Source organism: Emydura macquarii, unplaced genomic scaffold (assembly GCF_026122565.2).
Source record: "Emydura macquarii macquarii isolate MOO-44397 ecotype Brisbane River unplaced genomic scaffold, CSIRO-AGI_Emac_v2 contig_968, whole genome shotgun sequence".
Classification (NCBI taxonomy): domain Eukaryota; kingdom Metazoa; phylum Chordata; order Testudines; family Chelidae; genus Emydura; species Emydura macquarii.
The window spans coordinates 11400778-11419359 of record NW_027131105.1 but is presented as its reverse complement, the minus strand read 5'-3'; the positions used below and the strand labels follow the sequence as shown (position 1 = coordinate 11419359).

The following is an 18582-nucleotide window of genomic DNA, read 5'->3' as shown; positions in this document are numbered from 1 at the left end:
TCAAATTCCTGTTCATTAATATCGCTCATCATTTATGTGAGGGTATAGGATACCCTTGTGATTAAGCCACTGTATAGAAACTTGAAAATCTGGTTCCAGCTCTACCACAAATGAGGGCTGTAGCAAAGAAGCATGGCCTCCCTCAGAGATTGACAGCAAGGGAGGGCCAGATGCCCCTGGCAGGTGGAACCAGGAAAGCCACACCCATCACACAGGAAGCAGGGGGTGGGACAGAAACAGGAAGTACAAAAGGTCGGCCCTGCAGCTCAGTTGTGGAAGAGCTGTTGAAGAGAATAGATGGATCTTGTTGGTTTTAACAGCCAGAGGAGCTGTTGCCTGAGGATGGGCCTGGGCTGCTGATTGACTTGGAGCCCCAGGAGCTATTAGGGCTGCTGCCTGAGGACTTGCCTGAGCTGTGGACTGACTGACAGCCAGAAGAGCTGATGGGACTGCTTCTTGCAGTGTACCCTGGGGGGATTGAGGACAATCCTGAGCTGAAGGTACACTATAAAGGGGGTGTAGAAAGTAGCCCAGGAGGTAGCTAACTACAATCTGGCTCTGCTCCTGCCCAAGCATTGGTTGGTGTGTTTCAGCTGGAGCTCTGCTGATCCTGTGATGGAATGCTCTACCTTTATTAGGGCCATGGGCTGGGACCTGGTGGAGTAGGGTGGCATTGGGTTCCTCTGCTACACTAACTCTGGTGTGGCAGATTCCCCACACTAAGCCAGGAGGCTTGTGTTTGGTGCTCAGCCCTGCCTGGGCCCTTTTGATTGTTTAGTGGCCTGCCATACCTGAGAGCTTGGGCTTATAGACTCAATACTGCTCTACCCTGCTGGAAGGTTGGAGCCCTGGAGACTACTAACTTCCCCTGTTGACAGACTGTCATCCTAGGACTATGTAGCAAAAAGGTGTGGCTTCCTTTGGAGATTGACAGTGAGGGAGGGCCCAGCACGCCTACAAGGGCAAATCAGTCTCTCGTTGCCTAATTTTCCCTATCTGCAAAACATGGATAGAATTTCCCTAAATCAAAAGGTGCTATTTAATGTGTTTGAGGCACTCCAGTACTATAGTGATAAGCCTCTTCAAAGAGCTAGGATGAAGCTTGCCTCCACCACTGAAGACAAGAAATGGCCCAGTGTAGGCACTAAAGAAAGGAAACATCTCCTGCAACTATGCACTATCAAACTTATACTAGTCAGCTTTTTGAAAGGACAATTAGGTACCTATGTCCCAGTCCTGTCAGACAACACACACAGGTAAGGAGTCACAAAAATCACAACACTCAAAAAGAAGGCAGTGGAATAAAAAGGACTGTCAAATAAAAGATGAATTAGCTGGTTTTGGTAATAATGGTGTTCCAGCAGTGAAAAAACCTCCTTGGCCAGAGATCGCTTCTACTCTGCACTACGAGGCACCCTAAATTCAACAGCCTGGAAATTTAAAGGCAAACTCTTCCTTCAGTGCTTCCCCAGAGACAGGAGTACTGTCTTTTTGCCCCCAACCAAAGCACAAAACAGAAAAATTCTGGTATAATATATGAGGAGAGAGGCCTGTCAACAGGTATTTTCATGGTATCTGAAGTGCTCATCAACCAGTAAGAGGAGAGTGTGTGGCAAACAGATTGGAGGAAGCTCAACTTCTTGGTTATCGAGCAGTTTCCTTAAGAAAGCAACAACATAGAACTTCAGGAACAAGTGTGGCATGTAATTGGAGAACGAAAGGAAATATCAGGTAACAAACTTTCCATTGTGAAAGAGTAGCAAAGTCTTAAATCTTCTTTGAGCAAAGTGACTCAAACTTGTCATGCCAAATATATAAACTATACATTTAGTTTATGCATCAAAGTTTGAAACTTTACAACTGCAAATGGTAAAAATACTGTATTTCATTCTTAAGCAAACAAACAATGAATAAATAAAAAGAGAGCTTTACATGCTGCAGAGCCAGGATTTCTGCAATACTTTGAGGCATGAGGAGTCAGCCTCTGATCCCTCTCCTTCTACCTCAGTCCATTCTAGAGTCTGCAGGAAACTTCCTTTTCTCACTGAGTAGTGTCTGGCCAGTCTTCTTTAACAGCCCCTTCTAAGTACAAGTGCTTTCCCTCCGTGAGAAAATTACTATGAGCAATACCAACCAGTTTTCCTGTGAAGAAAGCTTTTTACAGATGAAACTAGATAGTGGGCTCTTTTTGTTCCCTTTGCTGTCAAAGTACTAAAATGCTACTTTTCTTGCTGGCTGGTTGTTTAGCTAGAGCTCACTGACTGCCATAAAAACGGGGGGTAAACTGCTGGCTCTAGTGAAGTAAACGAATAGAAATTTTACCACTGAGTTCAAATGGGCCAGGATTTCACTTTTGACTTTTTTCAGAGGGCTGGGTGCCCACAACTCCCACCAAAATCAACATGAGTTGTGGATGCTTATTGTCAGGCTTTAAAGGTTGTGTGATCCATAATATGTTGATAGACTTCCACTTGAGCAGAATTGAAAGATAAAATAAAAACAAACCGACCTTTTCTTATACCAAATTACTGCTCTAAATTACAGCTACCTTTAATAAATTGTGTTTTTCCTCTTTCTTTCGTAGTTGGGCCTCTTCCTTTTGTTTGTCCAGATCTACAAGCCACTTCTTCTGTTGTTCACGTTTCACAGCACTAAAGGGGTGCTCCAGTGGTGTAGCTTCCTGAAATCACACAGATGCTGGTCTCTTACCTGTACTGAAAATCTAATTTCTTCATTTATTGAAATGGTAAAGATGCTAGAGCAAATTTTGCTCTCTCCCTTCTTTCTCTTCCAGCTTCAGCTGGTAACAAAAGGGCAAAAGTAACGTAGTCTGGTCCTACTCTAACTTGAACTATTGGACTTTTGCTCCTCAAAATAATGACTGTTCACACTAGGAATAAAAAACCAACAAAAAAACCTTTCCTGTTCTAGTAGTTACAGTTGGGGCAGCAGAGTAACTGGGTGGCTTCCAAGTCCTCAGCCCCATTTCTCATTTTTAAGAAGTACTGCCATTCATGAATTCCTGAATTACTTCACATAATGCTACTGAATTGGGCATAAAATAAAGGACTTCATTTTCAATACAATCTGGTCCAAATTAATTGTCCAGTCAAGGTGTTCAGAACATCGACTATAAAATGCAACTGAGAAACTCTCTACTAATCTTTATTTCTATTGATAGCCTCAACAACAGTTAATTTCTACGTTTGCTAGATTTTATTTAATCTTCTACTTTTCCTTTTTTCCATTAAGAGCTACATACAGAGATTGACTCATGAGTCAAGTACTTTCCTTGATGTCAGTCCTATTCATGTCAGCTCTAAAAGTATCTACTAAAAATGCATGATTTTGAAGAAAGACTTCATAACATCAATATCCTTGTAAACTGTGGATTCAGACGCAGCAATGCAAATTATAGATGGTGCAAAAATTCTGAACAGGCTTGCTTAATAGAACTAATGCAGATACGCACTCACCACAGCAAATTTTTCTTAGACAAGATACTGCATGCGATTTAAAGTCTTACCCCTAATACAAATGCTGTACGAATGGCAGCTGGCAAGTCAGGTGAACTGAAACTAGATGACTGCCCCGTTGGACCACTTGAAACACAGGGTTGAACATCACTAGCCTCTGTGACCAAAGTGGTTCTAAAAATGTGGTTTTCCTCAGTAGCAATGCTCAAATCAGCTGGAAAGGTCATCTGCAAATAATGGAGTATTGGTGACTTAAAATACTCAATTTAACTTTTCGGGGAGTTGGTTGGTTCCATAGAAACACGTTTTTTAAAAATACATTTAAATAAATTGGTGACTTATATTTTAGGTTTTGTACAAGCTGCAGTTCATAGAAACTTCTACCAAAATATGTAATGTACATGCAATTACCAGTGTCCAAGTCAGGAAAAAACTCCTGCATCAACATCTCAAATAAATCCTAATTCTTGGGGTCCAAGATGGACAACTTTCAAGGGATTCTGAATGCTACATAGGAAAGCAATAGCCTGCTTATGCAATAATGGTGATAGATTATATAACCTTGAGAATTGTGCTTATCAGGGTCCAATGAAATGGATAGTGAAATGCAGTACACCCTGGTTATGTTCCCAAAAAGCTGCCATTATCACTTACTTATCAGGTTGCAATTATATTTTTAAACCACCGGAAAAGACACATGCTTCTACAATCTAAGTCTAGACAAATTAGGTATCAAATCCTTGGACAAGATTGACTGAATTTCTTTTCCTTTCTATTAGTAGAGGATACATTCTACTCAGACTCATAAACTAAATATTGGTTTAGACATGTAGATACTTATAGCTAAACTTGCCTTTAATCTAATGAGTTATACATACTGTATTTACACAAAGGTCAAATGTGTTAAACAGCAAAACTAATGAGCAACCTAAAGTACTGCTTGACTGATCATAAATAAACTTTTATTCTCAAACCACAGAACAATGAGAGGAAAAAGCCAACAAATTAAGAATAAAGGCTAAGAAACATCAGAATGAACAAAGTACAGACACATGAATTAAATGATTTTTACAGTATGAACAGTCACAAATTACAAGCAATATGCAAAGTATAAGGTTAAGATTCTGATTTCACTTGACAAGAAGCTCTGCTTAGGCTTTGTGTGGCAACACTAAGGGAGTCTGTTGCAAGACAGCCAGGAGAGAATGGATATGGGATCACTGGTAACTTTCTTCCACCACCCACACAATAAGGGCTCCATACCGTGTCCTTCAGGGCTGTTAGGACATACAAAGCTTCTCTGATACTGTTCTTCTACTAGGGAGAGGAAATGGAATCTCCAAGTGCACAGCTTAGTAGCATGAGCTGTGTGCTGGGATTTTTCCCTAATGCACATTCTACAACTAACCAGGGGATACATGTTGAAAACAAGTTCTTATATGAAAAAATAATAGAGCAATTCTGAAATATGAACAAAATACAGAACTACAAAAAAACCCAAAAACCCTAAAATCCATTTGTTCTCTAAGACATTGCTTTTATTGAATGGTTCCTTGCCAGCCTTACTTTAGTTTGATTGATTGTCTGCAGTTTTTCCAAATGGATTTTATCACGATCACCATCCATTTTTTCCCAATGATAGTATTTTGTCTGTCGCTCCAAAGTTTCTTTTAATTTCTTCTTTAAAGCTATCTGTTCATCTTTAAAATGAAACTTATTAGAATAAGTAAATAACTGTAACTTCAAAAAAGAAAAATATGCAGTGTGGTAATATAAAAAACATAATATAAGCCACTTAAGATGGGTAACTGGGCTTTGCCCAATTAGTTTTTCTAACCAGTTATTTGTTCTAAGTGTTGCAAGGTCCTACGCAAGAGAAATTATGAATTGCCAGTAAAAATAAGATCTTATTCTCCTGAAAACATTGATTCAAAGATAAATATCAATAGTTACGTTTTTAAAAAAGCCTATACCACAATGGTATTGACCGTTTGGATGGCAGGATTAAGTATCAATTCCTACAAGTTTATTTAAAATGGGAGAAGGGACCAAACTGACATCTCTCTATAGCTTTCCCTCTCTACCAAAACAGTGTTTGCGTTCTACTTGCTGATTCTGCAACAATAGTTGAAACCTGTGGATCAGTGCTGTGCTACACCTCTTTGAGCCAGCTAGGCTGCTGCAAAAGAGTCAAAGGGCAGACATCAGGCCATCAGGGGAATATCTCCAGCATGCAGAGCCTCAGTACTGCAGCTCCACATGCAAGAAGCATTCTCCAGGTAGAACCAGGCTAGCAGAGGAAGGAGGTGTGTTAAGGACCAAAGAAGGCATGACTGGGTGGACTACTGCCCTGATCATTCTGACCGTGCAGTGGCCCACTGAAGCTATTGCAACAGGAGTGAAAGTTATGGTTGCTCTGTGGAATGCCCTAGCCTGCTCCAAGGGCTCCACTAGCCATGTATACACTAACTAAAGAAGACAAGTCATAAACTGACTCCTGTCAATTCCTGCCTTGTCATAGGCACCAGAGCAAGGATGACTAATCTTAATCTGCATGTATGCAAATTCTGGCTGAAACAAAACAAGGAAAGGTTTTTAAAAATAAAAAGCTATTTTAGCAAGTCTAATTAGAACTTCAACAAATGTTTTACGAACAGGAAAAACACAAACTGATTAGAGAATATTTGAAATGCTTTTCAACTCATATCAATAGATTTACACCAGTATAACTGAAAAATGAAGTTTTGTTTATATTACGTGACCAATGCTACTATAATACATTGCTTAATACAAATATGGCAAATTATATTTTAATGCATACCTAGTTCCTTCTTCCACTGGGACTTCTTTGCTTCTAACAAGATTTTATCCCCTTCTCTTTCACCTAAGGTACTAAACATGTCAGCTGGTTTCCATGAATTCTTACTGGGGGGGAAAAAACCAAAAAGAACCCCAAAATTAATTTTGTTTTTAAAAACCAAGGTGTTTAATTTTAAATTAGCTATTCATTTAGATTGCAACTACTCAGGTTCTATTTCATTACTAATGTGTTCATATTAAAAGTCTAATATAGGATGCTAGAACAAAAAAAAATTGTTTTGGATGATTAATTCAACAGATCTTCATACATAACTTTCTGTTCGGCCTGCTCAGATGCTTCTTGTTTCCTGCTTGAAGCATAATTTTCATTTGGGACAGATGAAACTTCACCAGCTTTCTGGAGTAATCCCATAATGTTTTCCTCTTGTGGTGCCTGATTAGTAGCAGTGATGTCTGTGTTTTTGTTTTGGCCTACGAAGTAAAATGTACATTTTAAAAACATTGCAGTAGATTCTCACTCCACATTGTGTACAATAGTCTATATTAACAGTAGAACCTGGCTAATTCAAAATAATGAAGCTGAAGCTCACATGCGCACTAGAACTGCAAAGGGGTAACACCACCAAGTATGGCACCTCAGAAGAGGTGTACATACAGAGTGACATTACACCTTTTAGCAGTGGAAGCAGTTCTCCTGAGCACTGGCAAGGTATGTCTCCTTGAGGTACAATGATTTCTAGAACTGCTGCTGGAATCGTGCAATGCCACATAACGTCAACATAGGGCAATACCTAAAATGATTCAATTCTGCACTAAATGTTGATGGAGTTGCTGCAGTTTTGCTTTCCCAGAGTCTGCTTAGAATATTCTTAACTAACCAAGTTATTTTTAGGGCACAATCTCTAGTAAATGTGTTTGCGGTAAGGTATTATCTTATGCATAAGGGAATGTGATAAGAAGGATGGCCTTGGGTTAAGGAATTGGACTAGAACTCGGTTCTTGGTTCAGTTGTCCTACAAATTATTGTGACCTTGAGCAAGTCCCTTAATCCCTCTGACTATTCCACAACTGTAAAGCAAGTATAATGCTTCCTTTCTCCCAAAACCTTTTCCCCCATCCCCTACATAAACTGTAAGCCATTTGGGATAGGAACTGTTTCTGGTATGCACAGCATCCAGTACAATGGGCCCTGATCTTGGCTGGGACCTCAAGGTGCTACTGTGATATGTATAATACTAACAACAAGGTGTCATTAAAATTTTCTGAAAACTACTCTTAACATACTAGGAGACTATAAGTTGTACCTCTTTCAAAAAGAAAATTTTTTTTAAAAAGTGTCTCAAGACATGGAAAACTTTAACTCTTTTCAACCTATTTATTTAGGCCCAGAATATACAAATTTCAAAAAGTAGTAAGTATAGAAATTAAAATCAATGGTGGATGCTATTTTTAGGAAAAACAGATGAGATGTCTGCTCTTGCAGGGGCACAGAGGGGATTAAATAATTTCCAATAGCTTTACATGTAGTTATCTACATCATTCTTCTTTGCTTTAACCCCAAAGAATTGAAGTTTCTTTTTTTAAAAGTCTATCTCATCTACAGAATTCATTTTTAGAAAACATAGCATACATAAAGTGTCTTTTGTAGGACTAAGGGAAAATCACTTTGTTCTGGCTAATTTTGGACTATCAACGTGATTGAACAGCAAGAGTCCTGTGGCACCTTAATTACTAACAGATTTATTTGGGCATAAGCTTTCGTGGGCAGAAACCCACTTCGTCGGATTGAATATTTCACTCATAAACTGTCAGTCTCACACATATGGATAGGCTATATGAACTTCTTCTTTCAGTAAGATAAGAATAGATCCTAAAGTGATAGCATCACTTTCTTGTGAGGAGACTCTCCCTGTAAATCTAGCTTTATTTTAAAATAATCCAGCTCATCTATGTCAGTGGTTGGAACTTGGAACAGGTTCATAGCAACTGAAATGAGCTGGGGGCCTGAGTCTAGTTTCTAATGAACTGGTGGTCTCATCACTGAACATAATCATATTTGGCATGTTAGTTAAGACTTTCAACAGAGACACTTAAGACCAAATGCTGGTGTAAACTGGCACTGCTCCACTGAAGTCAACAGAGCTGCACCTTCATTATATGTTCCAGGATGTGCTATGATATTACACCCACCACAGAATCTGGTGGAGCATGAAACTGGTTTTGAGATTTAATAAGTCTGGTATTTTTAACTGGACACACAGGCCTCTAAATATTTCTGACTCACACACACACACACACACCCCCACGGAAAAAGAAAATCTTCAAATGGATGCAATTGTTAAAGGCGCAGACCCACCAAACACTCACTTAATGAAACATCCTAATAACTTCTGTAGGAAACCAGATCACCTACTTGTGCAAAAGGTTAAATGGGTGCACGTTTGTAAGATCAGGGCCTAATACAGCACTTACCTCACCTCACCCTCCCAAACAAGTCTGCTCCAAAGCAGTTCTATGGTGGATCTTCTGGGCAGGAGGATTTAATTCCTACTCCCTTGTGATCTCTTCCCATTTACTTTCCTTGGGCCATGTGCTTGAGAGAGGATTTTTCTCCCAAGAGTAGGGCTATATCACGAGGAATTACTTTTTTTATGATCATGTGTAAATACTGTGTTCCGCTTAGAGAGACGTAAAATCTTTATACCATTTAGATAAAATGGACACGAGAGAAATTAGTTTCCTAACAAAAACACATGTATCTGACTCAGTCGTTACATAGGTGAAGAAAATCTATATCAAAGATTTTAATGTGTGTAAACTAACAGTAATAACTTAGAGACGGTTTTGTAATTTTTAATTTATAATGGAAAATGTTCCTTGTAAAAATAAGTTGAAATATTTTCTCAAAGTGCCTTTGACTTTAATGGATACAAAATAACACTTTTTTGAAGACTGCACATTTAATTATTCAACGAACTTCCTCAAGCTTAAATCTAAAGTTCAAGTATTTCATTTTTATTTTAAAAAAAACCCTGCAGTTCATTTTCATAATACAAACCTTCAAAAAGCTATCAGTAAGAGAAAATTTCATTTCTGCTGCAGGATATATATCTTACTTGTTTCTTCTTGTTTTTCCTCCTGGCTCTGGGACTCAGTTTTGGTTCCTTGTTTTACAGTCATCAAAATCCGTTCAAGTTGTTCTTGTGTTAAACACACCAAACTGCTCCTTAGATCTTCAGCTGAGATGTGAGATTTTTGAGACTTCTGTTTGGACTTTTTAACAGCAATTTTATTAGGATTCTGTAAATAAGGCATTCCAGTTGTGTTGTCATTTTGCATAATCAAAGCATGATCTTTATTTAAGGATTCCTTTGATGAGAAAGTCACATGGGTTTTTTCACCTTTTATTGCTGACCAACTTGATCCACTTCTGGATTTTGCTAAAATATGTTCATGCTTGACAGAGGTATTTTGTGTTGATTTCAGAATATCTCCAGACTGTTTTGTTCTCAATGGATGTTTGAGGATCTTAGCTTTATTACCCAACTGTTAAAACAATAACAGTTTTTTATTTATTTTAATATCCTATGAAAGATGAAACTGTGTACCCTTAGTCTTTTCCTGCCTTTACATGGTAAAAGTGCACTTATTTTGTCATGTCTAAATATTAAGAGTCAATTCTGTTCTCTGTGCAGTTCACTAAACGGAATGTCTCCATATTACTAATGTAACTGAAAGGAGGATTTAGCTCCAAGTATACATTACTGTTAATATGAATGTCTAAAGTAACAGTATGGAAATTAGTTTTACAATCAGTTACTTGTCCCATATTGCTGTTACTAGAGACAATAATCCCTCTTCTGCATGTGGTTCTGCTAGGGGAAAAAAACCAGAATAAAATTTTAAAAATCTGGTTCTCACCAGAAGCACTAATTTAAAATGCATTTGCATTCAACTCTCAGCTTTCAAACCCTTTGATAAACAAAACAGGATAATTTTCTTTTAACCTCTTGCATGCCATGCCTAACCTAGTTTCCTTTCAAATAGTGAGCCCAATGATTTCTATGTTATGTCCTGGCATAGGGGTGTATGAATGTATTGTTGCATTTATGATGCTTATCCAGCAAGGGCACTAGACTTGTTATAAGTCACGTTTATCTAATCAAGCATGACGAAGATTGCTGAAAGTCTCAGACAGATATGGGAGCTGGGGAAAGAGAGAGTTTTTAGATAATAGTCTTAAAAAATACATTTTACCCAAGATAAACTACTAACTTCTGCAAAAAGAACGAAAACCACAGTATTAACTAAAAGTCTTGTAATTGAAGGAGGTACATAGTAAAAATGATGCTTCCTCATGTTCTCCATCCTAACCCATCCCCAAGGCAACTTAGAACACATAGAAATAAGAACAAGTTGTCTCAGGCTGAGCTGTTATGGACCATAGTAAGTAGCAAATTCACCCCTTCGAATAATCATGTGCAACTCTTATAGATATGAACAGGAGGTGTATGCAAACATCTGAAGGCATAATTTATTCCTAACTAAGGCTTCAGAATTACAACAGCTGCTGATATATGTTAACTGCATAGGAATTCCTTTGATCCTTTTTCTACACCTCTCTGCTGGAGTCCCCCAGAGATCTCCCTTGGTTCTCGCTCTCTTTTCCCCTACCTCTTATGCATGTTCTTGGGTGATCTCATCTGCCCCCATGATCTTGCTTAACATTTCTATGCTGATGATGACTCTCAATTCACTCCTGACCTCTCCCCCTCTATTCAGGCTCACAATTCTTCCTTTATTATCTCTTCCTGAAAGTCATGTTGCTTTCCTTCAAAATAAACATGGCTAAAAATGAAATTTCTAAAGCTTGGCTAGAACCAGGCATATTTTTTCCCTCTTGTCCCCACACATCAGTATGTTGCCAACCTTGTTTTGTTCTGTACTATAAAAATCCATCTCTTTCTCATTTTCCCTTCAGCTGTAACACTTGTCTATGCTTTGGTTCTCTCCTGCCTTAACTACTGAAACCTCTCCTCTCCTCTGGCCTCTGCATCTCAAAATTTGCTCCTTTCTAGTAAGGATGGCCTTAAGATAGTTAAGATACTTGAATGGGACTCAGAAAATCTGCCTTCAATACCCAACTTTACCAGATTCTGTGTGGCTTTCAACTACACACTTAATCATCAGAACATTATCCAATGTGGTTCACTGTACTGTCTTTTTTTTTTTTTTTTAAATCTCTCTTCTGAGAATTTGTCTTAGCGAACTACATTTTACGCATATTGCATGCAAAGTATTTTCCAGAGAGAGAGGGGTTCAAGTCCTTAAAGCTTACAGTAGCTGACAAAGTAGGTAAGTTTAACAGTGGAACTTCATTCTTTCATAATCAACATTGACCACATATATTTATCTAAATATAGAAATCGCTATTTAAACACATTTTGAAAAGATAGTAACTCCTTTATTTTTAGAGAAGAACCAAAAATACAGTAGTCATTAATCCACTTACCTTCATTGTGGATTTTGATTTACCCACTGTAAAACAAATAAAACAAAACACACACACATGAGAAAAGTATTCAATGATCAACAATTATTTCCTTGACAACCACACCCTGAGAAATTCATGGTCCCACCTGGCCTTAAAATTTATGACTCTATCTATTATGGTTATCTAGTCTCACCCCTACTGTCTAATAAAGCCAAATAACCTTACCTAGTAATTTCTGCATCAAGCCCATAACTTCTGTTTAAGATGCAGCATACTTTTAGAAAGATATCCAGTCTTTAAATAAAGATTTCAAGTGATGTAAAATTCACTACAAGCCTAGGTAAGCTGTTCCAATGGTTAAATACCCTATTTTTTAAAAATGTGTACCTTGTTTCTAGTCTGCATGTGTCTAGCTGCAGCTTCCAACCACGGGATTTCACTATCCCTTTAGGGTTGTCCACACAAAGACTTGGTACACAGCAAACCATGGCATGAATCTGCAGCGCACTAGCCTGCTGTACTCTGACTCGCTGTGTGGACCCTACTACTATACACTAAAAGTTTTAAAGTCTGCTTTGACCTTAGTATGCAGCAGCAGGGTCCATTTAGGGCTTGTCTACCCAACACAGCAAAGCACTCTAGAGGATATGATTTGTAGAGCAGTCTAACCGCCCTGTGTAGATCCTGGTGGCCCATTATAAAAAGAACCTAGTTCACTTTAACACAGTTCTGCGCAGGATCTACACAGGGCAGTTAGAACGCAACACACTAGAGCACTTAACAAATTACATCCCTGTAGAGCACTTTTCTGCACTGTGTAGATAAGCCCTTAGTGTGTGGTAGGCTAGTGTGCTGTATATTCACACCCTGGCTTGCCACATACTATGTCGCCTTTTTTCTGATTGATTAAAGAACCATCTACTATCAGAAATCTCTTTTCTATTTAGGTACTTCTAGACTGTAATCAAGTCATCTCTTAGCCTTCTCTTGGCTAAACTAAACAGATTGATCTTCTTTAATGCTTACTATAAGGCATATTTTCCAGACCTTGAATTATTCTGGCAGCTCTTTTCTGAACCCTTTTCAATTTTTCAACATACTTTTTGAAGTGCTGACACTGGAAATGAATACACCGTTCAGTAATGCTGTATACAGAAGTAATATCACCTCCCCACTCCTACTGGATATTTCCTAGCTTATATATCCAAGGATGATGTTCGTCATCTTAGCTACAGCATCCCCATGTTCAACTGATTATCTACTATTACCCCTACAGTTCTTCTCATTGTCACTGCATTTCAGGATACAGGCCTCTATCTTGTAAGGCCTACATTTTTGTTCCTAGATGTATGACCTTGCATTTGTATTTCTTTAAAAAATATGTTCAAATGAGTCATCCTACCATGCAATCCAGGTGTGTCTGTATAACTGACTGGTCCCCATCACTATTTACCACTCCACTAATTTTTGTCTCATGGTCAAATGATACTAGCAATGACTTTATATTTTCTTCCAGATCCTTGATAAAGATAGCTTACAGCACTAGCTCAAGAGTAGATCTCTGTGAGACCCAGTGGAAACAATTCCACTGATGATGATTTCCCATTTAAGATAAATATCATTACATTTGTATTTACATTAATTTGTATGCCCCTAAGGCCCTGTAGCTGGGTGTGCTGTCCTTTAAGGATAGACCCCAAGTTTAGCACTACCCTGTTTTCAGTTTCAGTCTGAAGTGAAGGTATTTTGGGGTCAGTTCCCAATGGGCTCTGTGGCCCCTTCCTTTGCCTGAGGGGGGAAAAGAAGGGGTTTGTTCGCCAGATGGCCTCTGCCTACCAACCCAGAATCAAATAGAGACTGCAGTTCTCAGAGAGACCACAAGAATAATAAGCTATAGCAAGGAATGCTGGGAAAGGAGGAAGGAGTCTAAGGTCCCTGCCCTCATAGCAGTGAGAAACTGGAGGGAGTAGGATCTTTTGTGATGCTGTACTGTTTCATAAGAGGGAGACCTGTAGAGAGTACTGGTAAAGTATCTCTCTGGTGAGGAGCTGAAACATTGTTGACAGAATGAGTCCCCTATGACTCTGAGGAGTCATAGTGAAAGTGGTGTGATTATAACCCAACACTAATAAAAGTGAGCCCCTGATAAAAAGGAAGGAGGTTTACACAAATGCTGGAACAAGGGTCCCAGGCAAGGAAAGACCCCTTTGGTAAGTATGTTTTATTGTGGACTTCCTTTTACCATGAAAGGGTGGAGCCTGGGGTTTGGTAGAGGATTACCCAGACAGCAAGAGAAACTGCAGCATAGCTTGCATCTATCTGAGGGACAAGCAAAGATCCTCTGTTTACAGACACCATCATCTTGAAATCTAGTCAGTTTAAAAATAATGAATTGGAAGTAGCTTCAGCTACTGTGCCTGACTTTGAGTCCCATTGCCTCTATTTCTGACTCTACAATCTCACTTCTTTTTTCATTTAAATGGCTTATTCTCTCCACCATTTTTATGTAAAAGAAACACACACAACAATTTCACTGAAACTTGGTTTCTTAAGCCATTACAAGAGGTTTCCTATTAATGTCCCACTGCTGTTTGGAAAGCTTAACATTGTACAGGAAACTGAAATTAATAAATAATGCAACCTGATACAATTCAGCTGAATATCATCACTGCTGTTTACATCAGTCTGATTAACTTTACAAAAGATTTTAGAAAAGATTTTGTATTTTATTTTTTAATTCAAAGCCAATCCACTAGCTAAAGGGTAGTGTTCTTATCTTGCTTTGTGAGCATTCTGTGTTGACTACTATTTCCAATCAGTCACCGAGGCCAGTAAAGGTGGGGAGATTGCCACAGATGTAGCACTCACAGTCCAGAAGGAAAAAGAGAGAAGAGGAAGGCAGTGTACCAAAGTAGTTAATGTCTACAGCAAACTTTATGGGATTATTTTCTGAGCCAATCAATGCCATTAAGTCTTCCCTGGACAAAAATATCATAAATGCAGTATCTGGAAGATGAAAGATGACTTTAAAAGGAGGGGGAAAGGGCAGAGCTTTTCAGGCTTCTGGCAGCTATGTAGTGAACCCTGGGAGATTTTGGGAAAGGGGATTTATGCTTAGATAAAAATAGCAGTGTTTTATTCTGAATATCAGATTTAGGATTTATTAATGAATGACTTGCACAACTTTCTTGAGTTTACTGGTGCTACTGTCCACTCCATTAACCACACCCTGTAGTACTACTCACAATATGGACAGCTGACCCTTCAAGAAATCAGAACCTTTCCCCAGTTGCCTTCTTAACAGAAATACAATCACGTATCATACTTGTCTATTACTGTAAAAGCAATGCTTTCCATTAGAACCATTTAATAATGAACAAATACTGGAAAAGAGGTTTTTTCATCTCACCAGCAAGAATGACAGGTGGTATAAAAGCATTGGTTTTTAAAAGTAAAAATGTTCACAAAGCTTTGTCCTGTTAGTGAATCATTCCACACCCCAGAGAAAGCTGCAGCGCCTTGCAATTTATATGGAACTAAGTTTACAACAATAACAAATTAACATGTTCTCTCTGTTTAAATATAGCATTGTAAAGTTATGGAAGTATTCCCTCAAATTAGGTTAGTCCATGTATAACAGTCAATTTAGCTCTGAATGCCCAAGAGCTAAAAGACTACAGAAAGAGAGGTGAGACTATCTTAGACTTTGCCAGTTGATCAATGTTTATGATGATTAAAACCACTATTGTCAGACAATACATATGGCTGGCATGCAAATGATATATGGAAATTCAAATACAAACCCATGCCAGTAAAATTTTGGTGAATACTAGGACCCATAAACAACAATGTACAGAATATTTATTCAAAACCTTGACTATTTCTTTCACACCACTATTCAAAACATTAATACCTAAGCTTTATAACAAGATGATTCATTTTGCTTATCTTCAAGATGTAAAATGTACTGGAGACAATTGAACTTATTGATTATACATAATAAAAATCATACCATATGAAGCCAAAATTAGCCTAGGTTTTCCATCCAATATTTCAGTTTCAAGCTTTAATCCATCTCTGTAAAACAACAACAACAAAAACAGCTAAACTCTTCTGTACCTGAAATCATCATCAGCAAAGTATGTGGGATTGTGGCACAAGGAAAGAGGTGGGCTCAAGACCGTCAGATGGATTGTTTGGTTTTCTATTTAATATAGACTTAAACAATTCCTTCTTGTAAATAAGTCAGTACTCAGGTGCTGGAGGTTTTAAGCCTGCATGTCTCAATATATATTTAAGTTGGGTTGACATCTTTAAATATATTCATACCTTGTCTTGTATGATTTCTGGCCTGGTACAAGAGATGGGTAATTAGATGATTGATAAAGGGGTGAACTAAAGAAAGATGTGTTAACCAATATAAACCATGTTAATTTCAGCACCATACAAGACTGTGAGATGGCAATAACTGGGAGAACTTTTAAAAAACAGTATTTAGCTGTCCTTTAAATAAAAATTAAAATTGTCTTCATATTCTAGCAGAATTTATGCTGTTATGAGTGAGGATTCTTCAAATACAAAAGAAAAACACCAAGTACACCTCCAGGGAATGGAAATCAATATTTGAGATTGTAAATATTTCTTTAAATCTTACATTTAAGTATCTGAACTCTATTCTACCCAAATCCCAGTTCTTACTGAAAAAAATGGATATATTAATCCTAATATTAAGGCAGGAGTGTTGTTAGCTCTTTTGATTCATGGTATTTTTCTTAGAGCCCTGGTTGTTAGAATCTGATTGTGTGTGCATCTTAGCTTTCATTTTAAAAAAATAATTTAACGTTCTTGCCCTCACAGTTGCACAGAAAAGCCTATAAACATACATCCTACATGTTTGAACACTACAAGGTAAATAAAAAGAACCCTATTTTATATTTTAAAAACTTAATTGTTTTTATGCAAAGATCATGATTATTTTTAATCCTGATTCTTCAACTCTGAGGGCCATTACTACTGATGCAAGGTAAAGTGAAAGTCATAGAGTATGCGTAAGTTGACCTCTGAGGGCATAACCAAGGGGCTACAAGTACAGTAGCATTCATTCTGGAAAGAAAAAATGTGTGAAAATTAAATCTTTTCGCTGCACCATGAGGCACAATAGGAGTAGTGGCTGTGCAAACTTCCGCATCCAAAATTTCCTTCCACTGTGCCATACCTCATCCCTGACTTGCATCACACAACTTGGTCATGATCCATGATTCAGAACTAAACAGCTCTGTATTTTGCTAAATATTATGTAAGCTCACCAGTCCCTCAAGAAACAGGACCTGAGCCCGTGGATCTCTCTTCCTGCTGTGCGTTAACTTTCATAATGCATACCTGTCCCAACGTCCTTTATTAATCCTCGTCGGAAGAAGTGGCGCTAAAGCTCTGACTCCTGCCATTGCCTAGCGGGACGCACAGGGAGGATTTTGTACTTCAAATAGTGTATGCGCTACCTGTAGTAACGCACACGACCGGCAGCTCTTGGGAGGGACTGTTTACACCGAGTTGTGAGGTGAGGCACAGAATGAAGTAGGTAGAGAACCCACTGAACACTCTCAACGAAGAGCACACAAAACACGGGGGGGCCGGGAGGACAGAGGCGCCTCCGACGTTGCCGAGGCGTCTTTGAGACACCAACTTCCAGGGCAAACCCAGGCGCCGACACGTCGCAAATTTTACATGAGGACGTTTTGCAGACCCTGGCCCTGCTTTTGTGGGAGCTTTTTGTAAGCAGCGGCGGGGCCGAGGCGCAGCCCTGCCCGGCTCCGGGGAGCGGGTGAATACGGAGAGCCAGGCCAGGCCCACCGGGACAGACACGCCCAGCGCAGAGGAGCCCAAAGCCAGGCACTGCCCTGCTTACCCCAGGTTCATGGCCCTTCCCCTTCTGCGCCCGCGGGGTCGGGACGCGGCGGCAGGAGCGACCCCGGCGGCCGCTGCCTGGTGGAGTCCCTGACGTGTGTCGAGTTGTGTACGTTGGTTGCTGCCACCACCGCACAATGAGAGAGACGGTGATAGGCTTCCCCGCCGGGGCTCGGGCTCTCCCACCAATGAGCTCTCTTTACACTGCGGGGCTGGCTTCGCGCGCGTGCGAGGCATTGTGGAGGATGCAGTCCGGAGCCTCGCTCCCCCACCTCAGCCGCGCGCTGAGCGGGTGGCAGGAGACAAGACTCCCGAGAGCCTCGCGGGGCCGTTCCAGCCGCTGTAACCGCGTGCGCCTCTGGGGTTCTCTCTTAGATACAGAACTGTTAGTAGAAGGGTTGTGGTTGGGTTTTGTTTTGTTTTGTTTTGTTTTGTTTTTTTTTGGGGGGGGGGGGGATTTAACAATGTTAAGATACATGCAGATGATAGATAGATAGATAGATGCAGAACTATTCGTATTGTATTGTAGCCTATGCAAAATGGAGTAATTGGGGGAGGGGATATACAAAAGCTCTGACGCAAACAATAGTTTATTGGGGATACAAGTGTATTCAAACTGGTTGGGAATCTGTCATACCCCAATTTACTAAAAATTGGGGAGGGGCTATACCAAATTATTAATATTATATTAAAATACACACCTAAGGGCTCAATTGTGTAGTTACATATGTGAGTAACTTTCACTAGAATCAACACAGTACTCAGGATGGGTTTTTCTTGTTACATAAGTATTATTTGTTTTAGGGGTGCTGGAACAGTTTGTATAATGGTGGTGCTGAGAGCCATTGAACCAAACAGTAAACCCTGTATATGAGGGAAACCTTCATG

The 18582-nt window shown here is 39.3% G+C and overlaps 1 protein-coding gene across 4 annotated transcripts in view; it reads right to left on the bottom strand.

Annotated features, from left to right (window-relative positions):
* Window positions 1–17911, bottom strand: part of CCDC66 (coiled-coil domain containing 66) — a 52223-nt gene extending 34312 nt beyond the window's left edge. For 2 of the 4 annotated variants that reach the window (XM_067544195.1, XM_067544194.1), the window contains exons 1-9: window positions 17696–17910; window positions 15803–15867; window positions 11809–11834; window positions 9413–9842; window positions 6605–6767; window positions 6298–6401; window positions 5043–5176; window positions 3527–3703; window positions 2549–2680 (exon numbers count right to left, since the gene is read on the bottom strand). In XM_067544195.1, coding sequence (XP_067400296.1) covers window positions 2549–2680; window positions 3527–3703; window positions 5043–5176; window positions 6298–6401; window positions 6605–6767; window positions 9413–9842; window positions 11809–11834; window positions 15803–15867; window positions 17696–17706 — 1242 coding nt within the window. In that variant the 5' untranslated portion in view covers window positions 17707–17910. Of the gene's footprint in view, window positions 1–2548; window positions 2681–3526; window positions 3704–5042; window positions 5177–6297; window positions 6402–6604; window positions 6768–9412; window positions 9843–11808; window positions 11835–15802; window positions 15868–17695 lie in introns of all 4 variants that reach the window. The other 2 variants (XM_067544196.1, XM_067544197.1) reach the window with 2 other exon arrangements.
* Between the last annotated feature and the right edge of the window lie 671 nt (window positions 17912–18582).